Genomic DNA, 18,895 nt, shown 5'->3' on the forward strand with positions numbered 1-18,895 from the left:
TGATCACCGACTGGAGAGTTTGGACAAACGATTTAGACCATCACCAAAATGAGGGAATTTCTTTTGGAAGAATGGGGTTCATCCCTCCAGTAGAGGAGGCAAGGAGGTGGCTCAAAACCTTTCTAAGACATGTTTCATCTGTCACTGCTGTGCTCTTACAGCAGGCACAACGCAAACACATCTACTGTTGCAGTAGCATCCTGTAGTCGCAGCCGTCAGTGAGGTCGGTCCAGGCTTCTCTCACAAACATGTTCCGTTTGATACAATAAATACATCCACCACTTTCTACATTACTACTTAATAATATTAGTGTGAGGAAACCTTACATTGTACTACCCACTACTGCTAAGAAGCATGTCTTCATACTGTGAGGAGTTTTGGTTCATCGGTTCAGACACCTTTCAGTGTCAACAAATCATCGGCACCCCGCTTCCAACAATAAAATCCCTCTGCCAAAAAACTTGTCAAAAAAGAATGTCAAATCATTTGAGATCCCCCTCATCCCTCTCAGCTCCCGTTCCAGCCGTTACCCTCTGTGATGCCCTGTAGATCACTGCCGTCCCACCGCCATCCATCTCCCCCCGAGTCAACCTATGGAGCCGCTGTGCTGTGTGTGTAGTGATGTCCGATATGAACGTGGCTTTGTCATTCTTGTCTTCGCCTGTGTGATTTTAATGACTACAGACATCATTGAAAGCCATATTTTACTCAAGTGGAAAATCCAGTGCCCATTTCAAGCTGCTGCTCCAACCATTGAAATATTAATTTCGTCCCGCCACTATGCGCTCCGTCCCTGACCGATGTGGACAACAAGAGCTGCGTTAACAATTAGGTGACTAACATAGAACCACCGGTACTTATTGTCCTCGTTCAGCCACAAGCCTGGTGTTCTATTAGCTTCACAGGCCAAAGTTTAAAACTGGTCTTGATATAAATAATGAAACTACCGTTGTATTTTCTATTCTGTGCAGCCATGACTTTCTGATGTCAAATTACTATCACTTTGTGCACAAATGTGCCCGTACTTGGAAAATGTCCAAGAAATGAAGGGAATCTCTGAACTGACCTTAAAGAGGATAACCATGTTGCAAGAAAGTGGGCTAAAATGAATAATTCAACCACTCTTTACATGAATAAATGTCCTGGAATGCACTGAACACAGACTGACTGACCGTATTGGTGGAGGTTTTTCTCTAAGATCAAAATGTAATAACAGGAAATGGGAGGTCCTGTGAAGTAGAGGAAGGTGCAGTTTAATGGTGTGTTGTTGGTGAACTGCTTTGACAAGTCTGAGATATCATTATTTCTTCTCAGTTCAGTAAAGCTGCACTCTTTTTTCAGTTCTGTTGGCCTCTTGTGTACTCTTTTCTCCATCACTGCCTCTTTCCTCAATTCTACTTCCTTCGTCTCACTTTTGTTCTTCCTACAGATTTCCTCAGGGTTGCAGGCACATGGCTGTCTAGTTGCTTTGATACATTTCATTTTGCTACCTTTATTATGAAGACATTGCACTGGCATTAGGGGGGACAAAATGCAACTTTGTGAGTCAGAATTAATGGGGAATATATGAACGTGAGAAAAAAAAAATTCTAAGTCTGATCTAAATTGTGTTGATGACTTCTGTGAAAACAGGTTAAAAAAAACAATTGGCAAGTGAATTTATTTTTCAAAACGCACAGTATATGTACTTACCTTGTGTTAAGAGTTCATGGAGAAATTAAAACTCGCCCGGGAAAAAACTAAGGAACTTAGAAAGATTATTCTGGAAAAGCCTTATTTCACCTTACAAGTCAAAAACAGAAAGCATTATGATTTGCATCTCAGGACTTCTGTAGTTATGCAATTGATCATGAGGTTAAATCACACTAAAATATGTTTTTAAAATGTCTTCTGGGATTAAAGATGTGTGCCTGTAAACTGTAAACCAGCTAACAAATGAAGTATTGTTTATTAACTCCAATATTTCCTCCATGGATCTCATCTTAACCACATGACCAACATGTCCTCTTTACTGTGACTTTACGTGGAATTCCTTTCTTCTCTACTTTTGCAGCTTTGCATACATATAGATTGCACGATTAACATTATTAGATCCTGTATTAAGCATTAGATAATATTATTAAAAAGCACAGGACGAAAGTTATTATGAAACACGATACAGAGGATAATATTATTCAGGGTTCAACAGATTATGACATGATTATTGTTGCCTCCACAGTAAATATACACTGGATTCATGTTTAATCATCAGATATTTCATTTTATAAGTTAAAAACATGTATATGTTGCTCGTTTACTTGAGAATTATGAACATAGACAAAGATGATGAAAAAACGCAAAACTTCAGTGGCACATGCAAAGGAGAAAGCATCACGGGAAAACCTCATGGTCTCCTGCGTCACTGTCATTACCTCACGGTGAGCGTGACCAATACTTTCACTGATTTATTACCAGCCAATTAAAAACGTGCACACCATAATGAAAAGCCTTTTGACAGAACAAAGAAACAACAAATCTTGTCATAATCAAGAAAATTATAGTTTCCATAGTTGATGTGAAATTCTCTCTCCCCACCACTGCAGATAATCACACTTTATCGCATTTGCGATAATTGGCAGTCTTCACAGGTGGGAAGCCAGTGGGGGATCATTCCTTTGTCACTGCTCGAACAACTTAAAGTGGTTTGTTGCTTTTAGCTGAATTTATATGTACGTGTCAAGGGGTGATGGCTTATTTTGCACACGTAGCTGCTGTAGCTACGCCGTCGGCTACACCTGAGATACCACAAGAACTGCTATGTGTTTCCATTGAACACAAGTGTAAATACAATTGCGGTTTATATCCACAAACAACAACTACATAGGCAGAGATGTAATGCTAGGGCTGTCCTGAGTAACGTGCTTTTTATTGTGCTCTGGATTGTGGACACTGGAGGGACCTATAAGTACCAGGTGTAAATGTATTCAGGTTTAATCATAGACACTCTCTGGTGACGAAAGGCATTTTTAACCAAGGTGTAAAGGGGGTCGGAGGTGGCATAGGGTCAGGAGTGACAAGGACCACCCTTAAGATATTGTAAAGGATGCATGTCACACATGGAAACACCATATACCTTTGGGCATCCTTTGTTTTTGATCCCAACAGCCTTTTCCCTTTTGAATTCAAAATCAAGCAATGAAAAGAGGGACAACGATCAACGGTCATCTCCTTAAAGTAGAAGTCAATAACAACCAAAAGTTTGACCACAGCCTCTGTTATCACGTTATCAACAGTTCGGTCGTTTGCTTCTTCAAAGCCACAGTAGCAAGCCACGGCTCCAGCTAGTGAGATGCATTGATTCAAATAAGTCATTAAAATCACGCTGGGCTAGAAGTCACTTTGCTATTTTACTGCTTCATTAGCTTCTCACTGTTTGGCTCATTTGTTTTTACAAGGCAGATTACCTTGACTGGGGAATGACAGACGGATACCTTTGAAGAGTGACATTCAGGACAAAACTAGCTGGTGCACAGCATGTCAACTGAACATTCACAAAATATTAATTCAATTCATAAAGTTTCCGATTAAAAATGAAATAAATGATGATGTACTTGGGGTGGAATTGATTTTTATTTAAAGAACATTGTCTTAATTCTCCTCCATATTGTATCATAAGGCACCATATTGTATGGTTCTCTCCAGGAAAATGGGAAAATATTGATGAATGATGGGAAACTTTGCTTTAACAAACACGCTTCAGATCGACAAACAACTGGAGCTCAAGACAGAGCATTTAACATAAATTACACACATCTGCCTCTGGGCTGATATGAATTTAAAGTGATGTAATTTGCCCAGCAGCGTATGGTATGTATTTTTTAATGATCAAATCAATATCTAGTCTCTAAAGCAGGAGAGTCAGATCTGGTGGGGAAAGTAACACTTGTATGAATATGTTGCTAGAAATGAGCACAGAGGTCGGTTTCATTTCCCAAGCATCATTTAAGGTGAAGAAAAAATGCATGAGCTAGTCATGTATGCACATAATCTGTATCTGCACGCCATTATTTAATCATGACAAGCGGGTAGATTAACACATCATCTGCACATGTCCGCCAGGCTGCAGCGCGGGGAAGCGTCGCACACCTCCACACACGTCTAGTGTGTGATGCTCCTGCATAGACACGCACCCTTCAATCTGTTTGCACCCATGGGAGCAGAGCCGGAGCCAAATTGCTCCGGCTCCGCTCAGCTTTAATTGAGGGTAACATCAGGTGGCTGTGAGAGTGCGTCTGGTTAAAAAGCACCGCCCCAGCGGATTCTAGATAGAATTAATACTTCATCACAGAGCCTTGAAATGAGCTAAACAGCCTCGGAGCCGTCAGCACTTTATCCCAGCTGCTTTGAGGGGAGGAAGGGACTGAGGGACACGTGGATGGGTGAATGGAAAGACAGGTGGAGGAGAGAGAGAGGCTTGATGTGGCAGAGAGTAATGGAAGAGACAAAGACACTGGTAGAGGGGGACAGAGAGAGCAGACAAGTGATGGTTGGTTTGTCTTTTTCCTCCAAAAAACTTCTCCTTCCTCTTCACATCTCTCTCCCTTTCTCTCTCTCTCTCGCTCTCTGCCCTCCCTTTCTCGGTCCCCTGTTTATGTGGCAGAGAAAGATGGAGGGGAGAAAATGATGCTCATCGAAGAAACAGTTTGAAATTGAAATGAGGACGACCCACCCGCCACACTATCCTTCTTAAAACCTCTCTCTCTCTCTCTCACTCACACTCACACTCTCTCACACGCACAGAAAGAAAGCCTCCTGGATTTGTTTTAAATGAATATTACTCTGTGATGGACATGTGATTATTAGCATCACAGACGGGCCAAAACGGAACCGTTTCCATCTCGGGCTCTGAGGGCAGAGGGAAACAGCTGGTTCTGTAAACATGTTTTTTTTCTCCCTCATTCTCACTTCACATCCATAAATTCTCTCTTACTTACTTTCCCCTCATCAATTCCTCACAAACCACAACATGATGCCCTCCCAGAGCTGGGCTCTGCGTGCGTGCGTGCGTGCGTGCGTGCGTGCGTGCGTGCGTGCGTGCGTGCGTGCGTGCGTGCGTGCGTGCGTGCGTGCGTGCGTGCGTGCGTGCGTGCGTGCGTGACGGCACCGACAGCAGGGCATGTTTGGACGAATCAACAAATTGTTAGTTAAAATGTCAGCTTAAACAGAGCAGTGCCTCATTTAAAATTCATTTTAGGCCAATGGCAACAGCTCGAATGACAACTAGCTGTTTCCCAAGTGCCTTGTGATTTTATTATGGCAGAACGTGTTGCCTCTGCTCAACCGATAAAACTTTGGCTGAGGGAGCCAGATGCCCTTATGTTGATTGATTTGTTGATGAAAACGCATATTTATATTTGCTCGATAAGGATTACTTGAGATTACATCATCATCGAGTGGTGGAAATGTCAGTTTACTATACAGGTGGGCCTTTTTCATTTTCCCTGTTTGCTCAGCTCCTGGGAGTTGATCTGGTTTTACTGGCCAACTGGTCAAATTGGCCTATTGATCCAGTCTTTTACTAACCAAGTCAAATCTTTTCTCCCCCCTGATCCCCATTAGCTTTAAAACCCGAGACTTGGACTCGAGTCGGTTCAGTTTATTCTCCCTATTTACCCTCAGCGGTATCTTGCCGTGTGCATAGTTGTGACTTGATTTGCTGAGATCCGTGCCACTGAGACTTCCGCCACCGTCCCAAAAACAAAGAAACCGAATGTCATGAGCGCCACTCAAAGCGTTGAAAAAACACTACATTTAGTACATTGACGTGCTTCTTTCTGCTCAAATACAGACAGATGGCAGTTGTAGTTTGGAAGAAAAAATGTTTCTAGTTCTTTGTTCAATTTTAGGATTACTGCAGTCAGTTTTTGTTCTTTTCAAAACATCGGAGATTATCAGCGTTGCCTTTGATCTGTACTGTGCCAAGATTCATGATGTTTGTTCTCTGCTACAGTGATTTATTACAGTGCACAAGTATAGTTCTAGCACCAAGCTCTGTGACCCACTTTGTTTCAGTGTTGCTGTGTGGCTGTGCTAGGCCATGCAGGTAATAGCAAACAGCACATGCCAGTAGCAGCATGCTTAGCCAAAGGTGGCTGGAGTAACAGGTGTCATTTTGTCTTTTAACTATATGCCCTGGGTCGCTGGAACAGTCTGCCTGATGGTCTGAGAGCTGCTGGAAGTTCAACTTAAAACCTTCCTTCTTTTGTTGTTTTCAAGGTTCGACTTGTTCTGTCTTATTTTTGGCCTGTCAGTCATCTGTGAAACCCTTTGAACTGCACCAACCTGTACGAAACATTTATTTTTATTCAAAGCCCAAGTAAGTAGTTGTGAGACACAGAATACGAACATAAACTCTGTTAGCAGCGAGGCCCGTTGCCACGTTGAGACTGCAACAACAAGGGAAATTAAGGCCGTTCAAGTTTTGAAAGGGTTAAGAATAAATGAAAAAATAAGGAAATGTTTTGTTTTGCTCAGTCTTAATAGTTATGGGCTTTTGAGTTCTCTGCACTTTATAAATGTATCTTGGTTGATAGTAACAAAGGTTTCAAGTGTGCACAAAAGAAGAAAGACTTTGATGGTGAATGATGCAGTCTTAAGAAACCCTGCTTACGTATTTAAATGTATGGGAGAGGCCAGAAGGAAAGCTTCCCAATGGCGCTGCCTCAACAAATGTCAGGTAACCAATTAGTGTGCAGTGTATTTCTATCCTCAAAGAATGAAATATTGATGAAAGGCCAGCTCCTTAGTGTTTGACTAGTGGTGCCTGCTGATGTCAAGCCCGTCCTGTACGTGTGAACGCAGTGCTTGACTCATTACGCTAATGATGGTTCAAAATGCATCATGTAAATCAATACATATTTGTTTGACCATCAACAATTAGCAATAGCCGTTATGATTGAAATGTGGTTCACGAACATATAACCTTGGTCGAAGCTGAACTTGAAAACTAAATCTCCTCTTTTCCCGTTGAAGATCTTCCAGGGCCTCCTCTGCGTTTTCTACAACCTCGGGGACGGGGACTACAACCTGACCCTACCTACCTATCGCCTCGACGACGGCGAATGGCACGAGGTCTTCCTCGATCGCCACGACAATGAGATGATGCTGCGACTGGACGGCGGCGGGGGGCAGCGGGAGGTCACGGGGTCGCGGGGCCGAAGCCGAGAAATCATCATTGACCCCACTGTGGTGATGCTGGGGAACACCTTCCCCTTTGGAATCAACAAGAGCTTCCAGGGTAGGTGACACACAACAGCATCCACGACCGTTGATTTGCAAGCCTTTTCATTGGAATCAGAAAGGACCTTCCAGACATCAGGTGTTAAGAATGGCAAATGAAGTGATGAAGGTTTCCGTGAATTGGACATAGTGTGGTCTGAATCCCAAGCTCCTTGCAGCATGTCCCTGTGTCGGCGTAGATAACTTCCCTTCTCATTCTCGCTGAGGGGCCGTCTCGTACGTCGACATGGGTGCAGCTGGGAGAGGCCAGGGGCTGAAGGACAACTTGTTAAATGGACAAAAAGCAAAAAACTGTTGATGTCCCATAGCACATAATACCAACACCAGCAATTATTACCCAGGTGCTGACATTTCGAACGAAACCTTTTCAGTCTGGACTTTCAGGGACCTGAGTCTGATTTACCAGATGTGGACAGCTGCATGCTGTTTCCTTCTGCTCTCCCTTCTTGAATTGCGCATCACTTGCAACCGCTATCTGCCACGTCTCAAGGTCCAATTCACAAAAGATATTGCACTAAGGATATTACAGTGCAAACACGCCCATAATGTTTTGCAGCTGAGTACCATTTGACCTTCTTTTGCGTCTGATTGCAATTATCCACGTGGCAAAGTATACATTTTGCGTTTACGCCAAGAACACATCAGGCAGAACAACGTCGGCGTGAAAAGAACCTGGTGCTTTGAGAATCACACGGTTTCTTTTTGTTGTATTTGTGCAGGTTTAGTAGCCGCGTAAAGCCGCGCTATCCTTTTCTGTGTTCAGAAAGTGTCTTCCAGCAGTGCTTAAAAAAACGACAGAAAGATGGGAAAAAATACATGATGAGGCCATCTCACCTTCTACAAGAACAGGAAACGGAGAGCAAGGGGACAAAGCTTGAAAGGCCAGTGGATATTAAGAGTGCAAACATCAGATTTCTAGTTATTCAAACACCCATCTGGAGTCACAGCCAGTTGACATGATTGAACGTGTAAATCCACAGGAACGCCAAGATGAGAACCACACTGGTTCATGACACGAATGAAATGAATGGAAGTGAACATCCATGCAGCACCTGCTGCGTAACGGGCAGTTTGACCCAAGTTGGCTTCCGGCTGCTGAGAAAACAAATGCAATCCTAAATACTGGAAATAAGACCGCAGTAGGAAAAAACTAAATAAATATGCATTTAAGATACAAAGACATGGCAAATGATTTCAACAATGTTTTCTCTCAATCGACAATGAGATAAGAAAAGAAGAAAAAGAACTCAAAAATAAAAATACACAAAAAGAAAAATACACCTACATTGATAGATCATTTTAAGATTTATTTTTTGTGACTAGGATTGGTGGTGTAAACTAATCCAATAATCCTCACTTGATCTCATCCTGATTCTTTTTCCAAGGATCTTTTTTTTTATGATTTTCTACAGAACAGCACTGTTACATTTGTTTGTCAAAGTGAGGACAAGAGAGCCTTCCTTTCAAAGTCCCAGGCAAAGAGGTCATGACTCACAGCGGTATCAATGTTCCTTTCAGTGGAGCACCGACGGTTCATACAATGGTAAAATGGCAAAGTTACATTGTTTGCTGTACACCACCCAAACATCATCCTGGCTTTATAGTATATAACCCGTGTGTGTGGGGGGGGGGGGGGGGGGGAGAAAGAGATACTGTGATGCGTTCCATGTCTCGCAGGGTGAAGTGAAAACGGGTGGTGTGCCATTCAGGGCCATGTGAGGTGGTATTCCTCCTAAACAGTGCTCCCAGAAATAAGTCCTTTTATCTGTTCATACGCATTCTTTTCAAGGGGGAACTGTGACACGTTACGTGTTAATGAATGATTGATATCACAGTTTCACGGCAAATTCACCCAAATGCATCTTCACTGTTGGCTGAGATGATGAAATGCTGGGTGCATAAAGAGGCTAGAGAGCTCTGTGTGCGTGTGTAAAGGGTTTTTAGTGTGTACTATATATGCAATAGTGTCCGTGTGTGTGAGAGATAGATGTTAGTATAACTTAATTATGAAAGCTTTTATTAAAACACATCAATTGCAAGTGTGCAGTATAAGTATTCCAAATATTCTTAACTCAAAAGAAACTTGTATTTCAACCGGGGGTTAAGCCGCCGGCTATCTGCTTAACGGACGACAAGCTCTGACCCCTGAGCCACAGCCGCTCCGTGAATGTTAAGAATCTTTTTAGATGACACGTGTAATATTGTAAATGCATTCGAGCATAGCTAGCCAGCTCCACGTGTGTTCCATATTAAGCAACAATATACTTAGTTATACTGTGACACATAGAGGCGCGTTCTGATCCAATGCTCCCTCCAGCAGGATGACTTAATTTGTCTGTGCCTTTAGAAGACGTTCACTGTTGAACAATAGATGTGTTTAATCATGCCACAACGATATGGTTACGGTTGTGTTAGGATTAGGCACAAACAGGCCTTGGTTAGGTTTGAAATAAGTACTACATTATTGTGGTATGGATCAAATAAGCACACCATTAAGGTCATTGAACCTTCATCGTTGTGGTTACAACAATCCAGTTGTGGTTATGCTTAAAACAGAAACAATGTTGATCGTCAGTCTGAAACAAGACACGCATAAAAGGTCTGAAACAGGAAACAACCCGAGTTAAATTCTCTTACGTTGTTGACTCATCCATGTCCCTGGTGCTGTCGTTCTTGGGAGGACAGTCTCTGTTGTAGGGTTTGGATTGGCATTAGCACATCTTTGTGTCATAGATTAAAACATGTTCACAGTTCTACTAAAGCCGCAAGACAGTTTGTTGCCCAAACCCTGTAAGAGACACAGAGAGAGGAGCACGCAGCACACGCAGTATGAACCCTCATGTTGGCAGGAAGATTCAGACAGAAAAAAGAAAAGAAAAGACGCTGTATGATAATAGAGAGAGAAAAAGGTCACAATTACTGAGAGAAGCCGACTTAAAGTGAGGGAGAGGCGGAGAGAGACAGCTGTGCCTCAGGCAGTACAAGACAATGCATGTGTTTGTTAAATGGACTCTAAAAGCATTTTGTGATAGATGGTGGCAGGGAAACTGTACGTGAATGAATGCGTGTGTGCCTGTGCACCCTTGTCTGTGTGCGGTTGCATTCACTTTTGTGAACGGCTCTTTTCAAATATTGACAGAGGTGTAATGAGGTGTTAGAGGTCCAGTGTGTAGGATTTACTTCCATCTATTCACGGGAGTTGAATATAATATTCGTAAGTGTGTTTTTATTCGTGTATAATCTAAGAATCGTTGTGTTTTGGTAAAATGAGCCCTTCATATCCACAGAGAGGGCGGGTCCTCCATGTCCGCCATGTTGCTCCGCCGTGTCGCTCCGCCGTGTTGCTATTGGAGCTCAGAACGGACAAACCAAACACTGGCTGTAGAGAGAGCCTTTCATGTCACTGAAACCTCTCCCCGACTGCCATGCTAGTTAGCATCTATAACGTTAGCATCTATAACATTAGCATCTATAACGTTACCCAGCATGCCGTACGGCGGACGTCATTTGTAAATGTCCCCTATGATTATGATTACACTTATTAGTTTTACAAATTGTTTATTTGTCACATGTTTTGCAAAGTTCTAACCATGAGTAAGAATCGAACGCAGTTAATACGGTTCCCTCTCAATGCACTCAGATTTACCCTGTCTACCCTGTCTACACTAGAATAAAGTATTGATAAACCAGACCTATGAAAACAAGATGCACATTGTGATGAATCAAAAGTATCCTGTAACTAAAACTAGGATCCAGACCCATCAGGGTTTGTTCCATGTTGCCCCTATGTGCAATGTTTTCTATTAACTGTGCAGCATCTTGCAAACAGCCTTTCAAATATGTTTCCTCGCTTTTGCTAAGTGTCTGAGGCATGTAACAGCGAAGCAGTGACACGTGTAAACAACACATCCATCAGTTCACCATGGAGCACATTATACGAAATCCAACATGTATGCAAATCTTTGCCCTCAGAGACTCCCCTCGAACAGTATCAACAGCATTTTAAGATGCTGCAGTGAGCACCATACAAGAAACAATGTAACATTTCTTCTTATTACAAACATACGCAGTTATCGTGAAGATTCTGGCATTCACCAATGTTTGCAACATTTTGATTTCTTGTGTAAGAACAGAATCTACGCACACTAGAGAGCACACTGACGTACATGTGAGTGCTATGTTTTTGCAAAATAAATTTTCTTCAGTTATACTTTTGCATAATATTGCAATTCAATTACGATAATATTCTTTTGTCATTTACATTTTTTTGGACTGATATTTTCATTATTTTACAAACCGTTATGGTCTTTCAAAATAAATAAGAGTAATAGCATCCGTTATGATATACCCACCACTGACACGACTAAATATGACTGCTCGTTTGACGTTCACTTCCTGCAGAAGTACCTCCACTTCACAACAATTTTTCATTTTATTTTATTAAAAGTTTAGTAGTAATATTAATTTATTTAATTGTGTCCTTATTGACAATGTTAACCCCCTAAAAGGCACATAAAATACATAAATAACATAAAGGTCATTCAATTAAAGGGAAAACAAATAAAACCAGACCAAAATCTTTCAGACTGAATCGTAAGTTAAGTTGTACCTAATAGGCAATAATTCCCTTCTAGGTTCATAAAAACAAAACTGAAACAAATTGCATTTCAATCAAAATAATAAGCATTCCTCATTTTTGTGTTTACCGCCTTTTTGTATGCATACGTGTCTTAACTGGAGCCATTAATCTATCAAGAACATTAATCTATCAAGAACATATTTTAATTCTGTGTCCGCTGAACTCGTTTCCATTTTTTCTCCCTGCAGGCTGCATGAGGGACGCACGCCTCAACGGTCGCTATATGCCTCTGGACAGCCAGCCGCGAGATGGGGTTTCCCAGGTCAGCATACAAGGCCTCTCCCCTGGGTGCTCGTCTGACTCCTGCAAAAGGAACCAGTGTAGCCCCCCCTTCACCTGTGTTGACTTGTGGAGAGTGCACGAATGCAGGTACACACACACACACAACCCCGACCGCATTGCTCGTAGCTGCACAGCTCATTTACACTTGGATGCTCCGCATACACACTCCCGCTTTTTGACACAGAGGCATGAAGACACATGCATTTAAACCAACTCACTCTTCCTCTGAAGCCATTGTTCTGACCTTGTTCACAGCCACATAAATGTGCTTTGAAACAACCTGCCCTGACCTACTTGAGGGGGGGGGGGGGGGGATTGCAGAAGGTAAAGCATCCCTGAGCCTTTATTATTTCTAAAGCCGGTGAAATGTCAAGTTTTGTGATAACTGCTTCATGGCACAATAAGCTTTTGCTCACGTGTGCACGAGGAAGCTGGGCTCTCAGCAGGAGCCCGTGGGAGTTAATTATTTTCCACTTCGCGTAGTGAACAGTTATGAAAAAAGGCCCAGACTGACCAGAAAGCAATCACCATTCAATAACTGAAGTGTATCATCGCAATACATTTATAGCAAAACTCTTTACATGCAGCTTGTGGACACACAGGAACTAAACAGAGTCCCCATGTAGATGGACTGTACTTGTATAGTCTTCCGAGCACTTAAAGCACTTTAACACTACATTTCATCGTTCACACATTCACACCCATTCATACACTGATGGCAGGGGCTACCGTGCAAGGTGCCACCTTAAGTTAAGTGTCTTGCCCAAGCACACATTGGCATGGACTAGCGGAGCCAGGGATCGAAACGCCGATCTTCTGATTGAAGGACAACCCGACTCTTACCGCCGAGCCACAGTCGCCAGAACGTAAGCTTCTGTCATTGAATGCCTACACCCTGTCAGGTATCATAGAACAGGCCGCTTAATCGGCCTTGAATACTGGGGTCGACAAAACCAAATATTATCATTTTAATGAAAGAAGTCAGGCCATTATTCTGTGAGCAACAGTGATCATATTTTATGCTGTACATGTCGTGAGTCTGCAAACAGCCAAAGTGAAAGTATTCGATGTCCTTGTTGAGAAGTTGCTCTTCGTCTAACAGTTCACTGTGGATGGACCAATTACTCCCTGCAAAACCTCAAACTGTTGACACATTGTTGAACCACAACGGCGAGTGTCAAGCTCACACATTGCATTTCCTACTTCATATTAAAAGTCAACTCGTGTTTCGTATATGCGGATGTTAATATACGTACGTAGCCTGCAAGTATGCTCATTTAGTCGTGGGCAGGGTTTCATGTGCGCTCAGATCAGCACGGTGCCGCTACTCCCTCAGCCTGCCTGACTGAGGAGAAATACTGTGGAGCAGCTTCAAAGTCAGTCCTACTGTGTACGGTTTAAAACACTGGTTTTAAACCGGCCTCCAGTCTGCACACATCTGCAGATGACACAGTCTGCTCGAATGTGGCCAACAGAATCGTCCAAACGAACGCCAAATGCACCAAATAATTTGTGTGCATCACTGACCGACATCGCAATCAAAGCTCTAAACTTGGATCTACACCAGGGAGGCGTAGTTGTTGCCGGCTGCATGTTGCTTCAGGTTTTTGGTGAGAAGATGAAATACAAAGCAGGAAGTCCAGTCTGAAGGCTTATGAAACGTAATGACACAGTGGCAGCGGTTTATACTCTTTGAGGGAGGATTGTACAGCTCTGGAATGAATTCACAACAACAACAACTTCCCTCTCCGTGATTGGGCAACAGGGTGGCTCGCTGGCTGACACTAGACTCTGCAGCAAAAGTTGAGCCAGTATCCTCTGTGTTGTTTTCCTCCCTGCCACGACACCTCCTGTGCACTATGGCCGTGGTGGTTAATGACTGAACATGGCCTCGGCTAGACTTTGAAAACTGGAATCCCCACAAGAGCCAGCGTGTTCGGCAACAAGCACATCTGCCTTTTAAAAGGCAACGAATGAGCCCCGTCTGCTCGCTCGCCAAAGCTAAACGCCTAAAAATGTCGGTGGTGAAATGAAATTATTATCCCAGCCCTATTATATAATTATTATAACCTATTATAACCTATTATAACCCTGACCCTAATGGGATTTTCACTTTTTGCTTGGTCAACATTTCAAATAGACTGCTGTGTGACTTTCTGCGCGAGGGCTATTTGTTTGTCAGCGGGAAACAGGAACTGTCGTGCGATGAAAAAGCTGCAGCAAACTAACAACCCTCACCTGCGGCACAGACCAGAATCAAACGCCGAGAGCTCTTAGCCAAATGCACAAATCTCAGCAATTCCTTTCTGCCATAGGAAACATCAGCCTCCATTCAGTCTGTGCAGCCTTGCTTTTAATCTTGCCTTTACCTTTCTTTTTCTTCACTCCTCTGATCCACTCACCCGCATCATCCATCCACCAACCTAGTTCTATGTTTTTTTGAATGGCTCTCATTCTCGCACTCTGCCCCTCCATTTCTTGGTTTGTATGGCTCTCATCTGGCTCACTCCCGCTCGGTTTTTAAAGCCATGTACCATTGCCACACACTCACAGTCCCCCAGTCGGTTAATAACACACATTGGGTGGATTATTCTTCTCCCCGGGTCTCAAATAAGCACATAAACACTGATTTGTCTTTGATACTTTTTATTAGTGTGCAAAACACCCCCAGACCCCTTGATTGGCACTTGAGACCCCAGGAAAGCATTAACAGCAAAGCTTTGGGGGTCTCCAGAAAAAGGTATTTGTGACTTGTAGTTCAGCTGTATGCATTAATCAAATGGTAAACCATGTATTCACATTCATGAAAAATGTTGATGTGGTGTTTCCATTGATACCGGCTTGTTTCTGGTAAGGCCTTCCTCCATGGGTGCAAATGGTCCTTAATGCAAATAAGGCATGATAAGGCGCAAATAAGACGTGTGTGCGTCGGTGTGCTGTGTAGATTCTGTTTCAGGGCGTGGTCGTGTAGTTGTGTGAGTGGTCCTATTGTGAAAGGTAGAAGCCTTGGTGATGTGTGTGCAAAGCGTGCACACAGCCTAGTTGATTGTCTTGGCTCGCATCCATTGAAATCTTGTTGCCTACTTGTTGCTGTATCAAAGCTGTTGAATGAAGGCTGGGACTGAGCTGAGCCGCGGGGTAACTGGAGCTGCGAGGTTGGAGGGTTGTCGCAGACGGCGCTAGAAATCAAAGGATGGCGTTTTTAATAGAAAGTATTTGTGTATCATCTTTTATTGAAGAGGTTTCTTTTTCAACAATTGTAGAATTGTAATTCACACTCATAAAGGAGGCGACTACGACACAAAGCAACCGTCCTCTTGTTCTGTGATCGTGCGCCAGCTGGCGAGCCTTTCGGTAAGTGTAGACCGGATCGTACTTCACATGTGCTGTGCCCCAATGATATGACGCGATACGATGCGTGACATCTAATAACACTGGAGCACCAGGTAGAGGCCACCGCCTGATTGCTACTTTTGATTTTAATTTAAAGAAATAACAATGTTGGTGTTTAATTGACTATTTGCTAAATCCCTCTCCTGGACTGCATATAACTAGGTTGTGCAGTCTGCTAGCGACAGTCTTCATTGCTGACGAAATCCTTGCCTTGAAGTGAGAGGCCTGTGTTAAGTTCTGTGTGAACACATTGTTTTTGAAATTACAAAGCTCTGCAGGGGGGGGGGGGGGGGGCACAGCTTAGCGCTGAATATTACTTCAAATAAGAATCATTTTCAGTGCAAAACCTTGTTGTTATTGTTAATTGGATGGACCCTAGCTGATCTGTAGCATGTTTAGCGTGAGCATATTATCAGGTGCAACTGAATATAGGATTGAGCTGATTTGAAGTTGTTGTTTTTTTAAAGCAGAAGTGATCCGCCTTCAGAAACTCCCACAATGCCACATGGCACCACCTCTGGCCGCAGTTATTATGACGAGAGCAAAGGAGGACGTCAGGTGGCGTTTAAAGAGGGACACAGTCTCTCGTAGGGCGGAGGTTCGGGTGGATGGAGAGGTCCAACAAACAGGACTTTCCAAACCGCTGTGAATCCCAAACTCAACACACTGACATATGTTAAGTCACATACGTGAATATGTTTCTTACTTAGGCGCTTGGTTACTGCATGTACTTACGTAACAAACCGTGAGCTTTTCCTAAACCTAACCAAGTAGTTCCGTTTCACAACGTTAACCATGCGTATAAAACTGCAACAGCTCCACAACGTTCATGGAAGGGTCATGGATGTCGTTTTAGCAGTCACTGGCAAATGACCTGTTCTGTGGATTGGGAACGAGGACGTGTTGGTAGTGGCTGTGAGTGAGCATGCATGCTCATCTAGGTTATGATAAGACACTCGTAGCACCGATTCCAGTCATGGCTGATGACGGGCAATGAAAAGAGAGAGCAGAGGAAAGAGAAGCAGTGTTGTCTAGTTCAGGGATTCCCAAAGTGGGGTGCGCGCACCCCTGGGGGTGCGCGAGCTGCCTCTAGGGGGTGCGCGAGAGGAAAAGTGTAATGGCGGTCTGATGGTGTAATAATATTAAATATAAAAAAAAAATGTAATTTTAATTTAAAAACTGTCAGGTGGGACATCTGAAGCTATCAGTCGTAAAAGAGGAGAGGGACAGAGAGAGAGAGCGGAATCGGAGGCGAGGGGAACGGAGAGGTGCAGTTGGGGAGAGACCGGGAGAAGAAATCGAACGGGAGTCAGAGGAAGATGAGACGGAGGAGACCGAAAAGGAGGAAGGGATAGCACAGACAAATCGGGAGCACATCGGCCCATCGCGGAGTCAAGGTGAAAAAAGAGGAAACGAGAGTGAGCATCAGACTGGGAAAAAAAGAGGAAATATGATGAAAAGTATCTGTGTCTGGGCTTCACTTGGATTGGCAACGCAGATTCCCCAAAGCCACAGTGCGTGGTGTGCAGTGAGGTTCTGGCTAACAGTCTGAAGCTCTTATTTACGTCGCCACCTGAACACCAAGCATGCCAGTGCAAGTCAAAAGCCCCTTACATTGTTTATATCCAAATTGGAGGAGTTACAAAACAGCCAAAAACAACTGGAGTCTCATTCATGTGTTGGTCTATAAATGACGCACTACGGGCTTCATATCTGGTTACAGAATAGCGAGAAAGGGGCTACCGCACACAATCGCCGAAGACGTGAGCTTGCCAGCTGCCAGAGAGATGGTGGAATGTATGATTGGGGAGAAAGAATCAAAAAAGTTGTGCATGATCCCGGTGTCCAACAACACTGTGTCGCCGCATCGATGCTTTGTCCGAAGACATCCTGGCTGCATTAGTCGGTCATTAATTGTAAATGAAATGTGATAATCTGCCTCTGAGCCTGTGCGTGTGTCCTCGCATCCGTATTGCTCTTTAAAAGTGATGCCTTGTGTCACTGAAAGTTATTGAAACTTTGTTGCAGTGTTTCAGGGCGTTTTCACACCTTCAGTTCGTTTGCTTTGTTGCAGTTGCTCCTTTGTTCGGTTTGTGTTCACACTGCAACATTTAACAGCGGACTAAATCTTGTAAACAAATGCCACGCGCGAGCAAACTGTTCTCTCATTGGTCCCATTCTTATGCGGCTATGAAGGCTTAAAAGGCTCTGTTGCTTCTTTTTTTTCTTTTTTTTATTAAGGGGGGGGGGGGGTGCGCGAACCCGGTCGGGATGTAGAAGGGGGTGCGCGGCCTAAAAAGTTTGGGAACCGCTGGTCTAGTTGAATGACAGGCCGTCCTGTTGTCAACACCTACACAGACTCCAACCAGGCATAATCACACTGAACGCTGAGCATTTGTCACGGCTTAATAATCCCACCCACAACAAATGACCTCTTAAGATGTTGTGTTTCAAACAGCTGGGTCAGTTTTTGAGTCAACACATTTTCCTTTTCGACTTTTAGTGTCGTTCTTTGCTCTTCTTTCAATGGAGAAAAAAACTCTCTAGCATTTATAGAACTGATGCAGCATCTACACTGACCTGTTTACCACGCAGCTTTGTTGTTGCCTCTCCCTTTCGTCAAACAACCATAAGCCACACCCTTCGCTGCCAGTAGCTGCTCACAGGACACCGATTGGTCCGTGCTCCGGCTTACCGGACACAAACACATTGCTCGGCAAGATGGATTTTCGCGTGACATGTGATCACATGATTCTCACGTGATTGTCATGTGATTTTGTGACATTGTGAGAATCCAGCTGCCGTGCAAGGTGAGGTTCTTTTTCTGCACTGGTTAAAAACTCAGTGGCCTTCTTCTTCTTTTCAGTAAGGCACATTTAGCAAAGCCGTAATACACTGCAGACCTTCTGGTCACCGCAACGATCAAGAATTCAAGATTGACCTGAGGAGACATGGCATGGTAGCTGGATGTCAAAGCTGGACGCTTACACCCCCATCCAACATCCAGAACCTCTGAAATATTGCCAGTGAACATAAATCACTGGAGTTTAGTTGCATACCAACATTATTGAGAAGAGACCGACTTTGGCACATGATGCAGTGAGTTAACTCTTCAGTTTCTCATCTGGATTGGTTTCATGGTGGAAGAGGAACACTTATGAGATAGATTACGGTACCGTTTTGACTGCAATGTCGCTGTTTCATAGTTAAGTGAGTCAATATTCATAAGCATGAGCAAATCACTGTGGACCAGAGGCGAGACTCATCTCTGATGTCATCAAAATGTCGAGCCTGGAGCTGCTC

General features: G+C 43.5%; 1 protein-coding gene across 1 annotated transcript in view; it reads left to right on the plus strand.

Moving 5' to 3' along the window:
- LOC306791227 (neural-cadherin) overlaps positions 1-18,895 on the plus strand; it is a gene marked incomplete at both ends in the record, with an annotated part of 282,576 nt that overhangs the window by 243,239 nt on the left and 20,442 nt on the right. The window contains 2 exons of the mRNA XM_079287854.1: positions 7,012-7,276; positions 12,106-12,286. Of these exons, the coding sequence (XP_079143980.1) occupies positions 7,012-7,276; positions 12,106-12,286 (446 nt within the window). The remainder of the gene's footprint in view (positions 1-7,011; positions 7,277-12,105; positions 12,287-18,895) is intronic.

Source organism: Melanostigma gelatinosum (assembly GCF_949748355.1).
Source record: "Melanostigma gelatinosum genome assembly, chromosome: 2".
In the NCBI taxonomy this organism is placed as follows: domain Eukaryota; kingdom Metazoa; phylum Chordata; class Actinopteri; order Perciformes; family Zoarcidae; genus Melanostigma; species Melanostigma gelatinosum.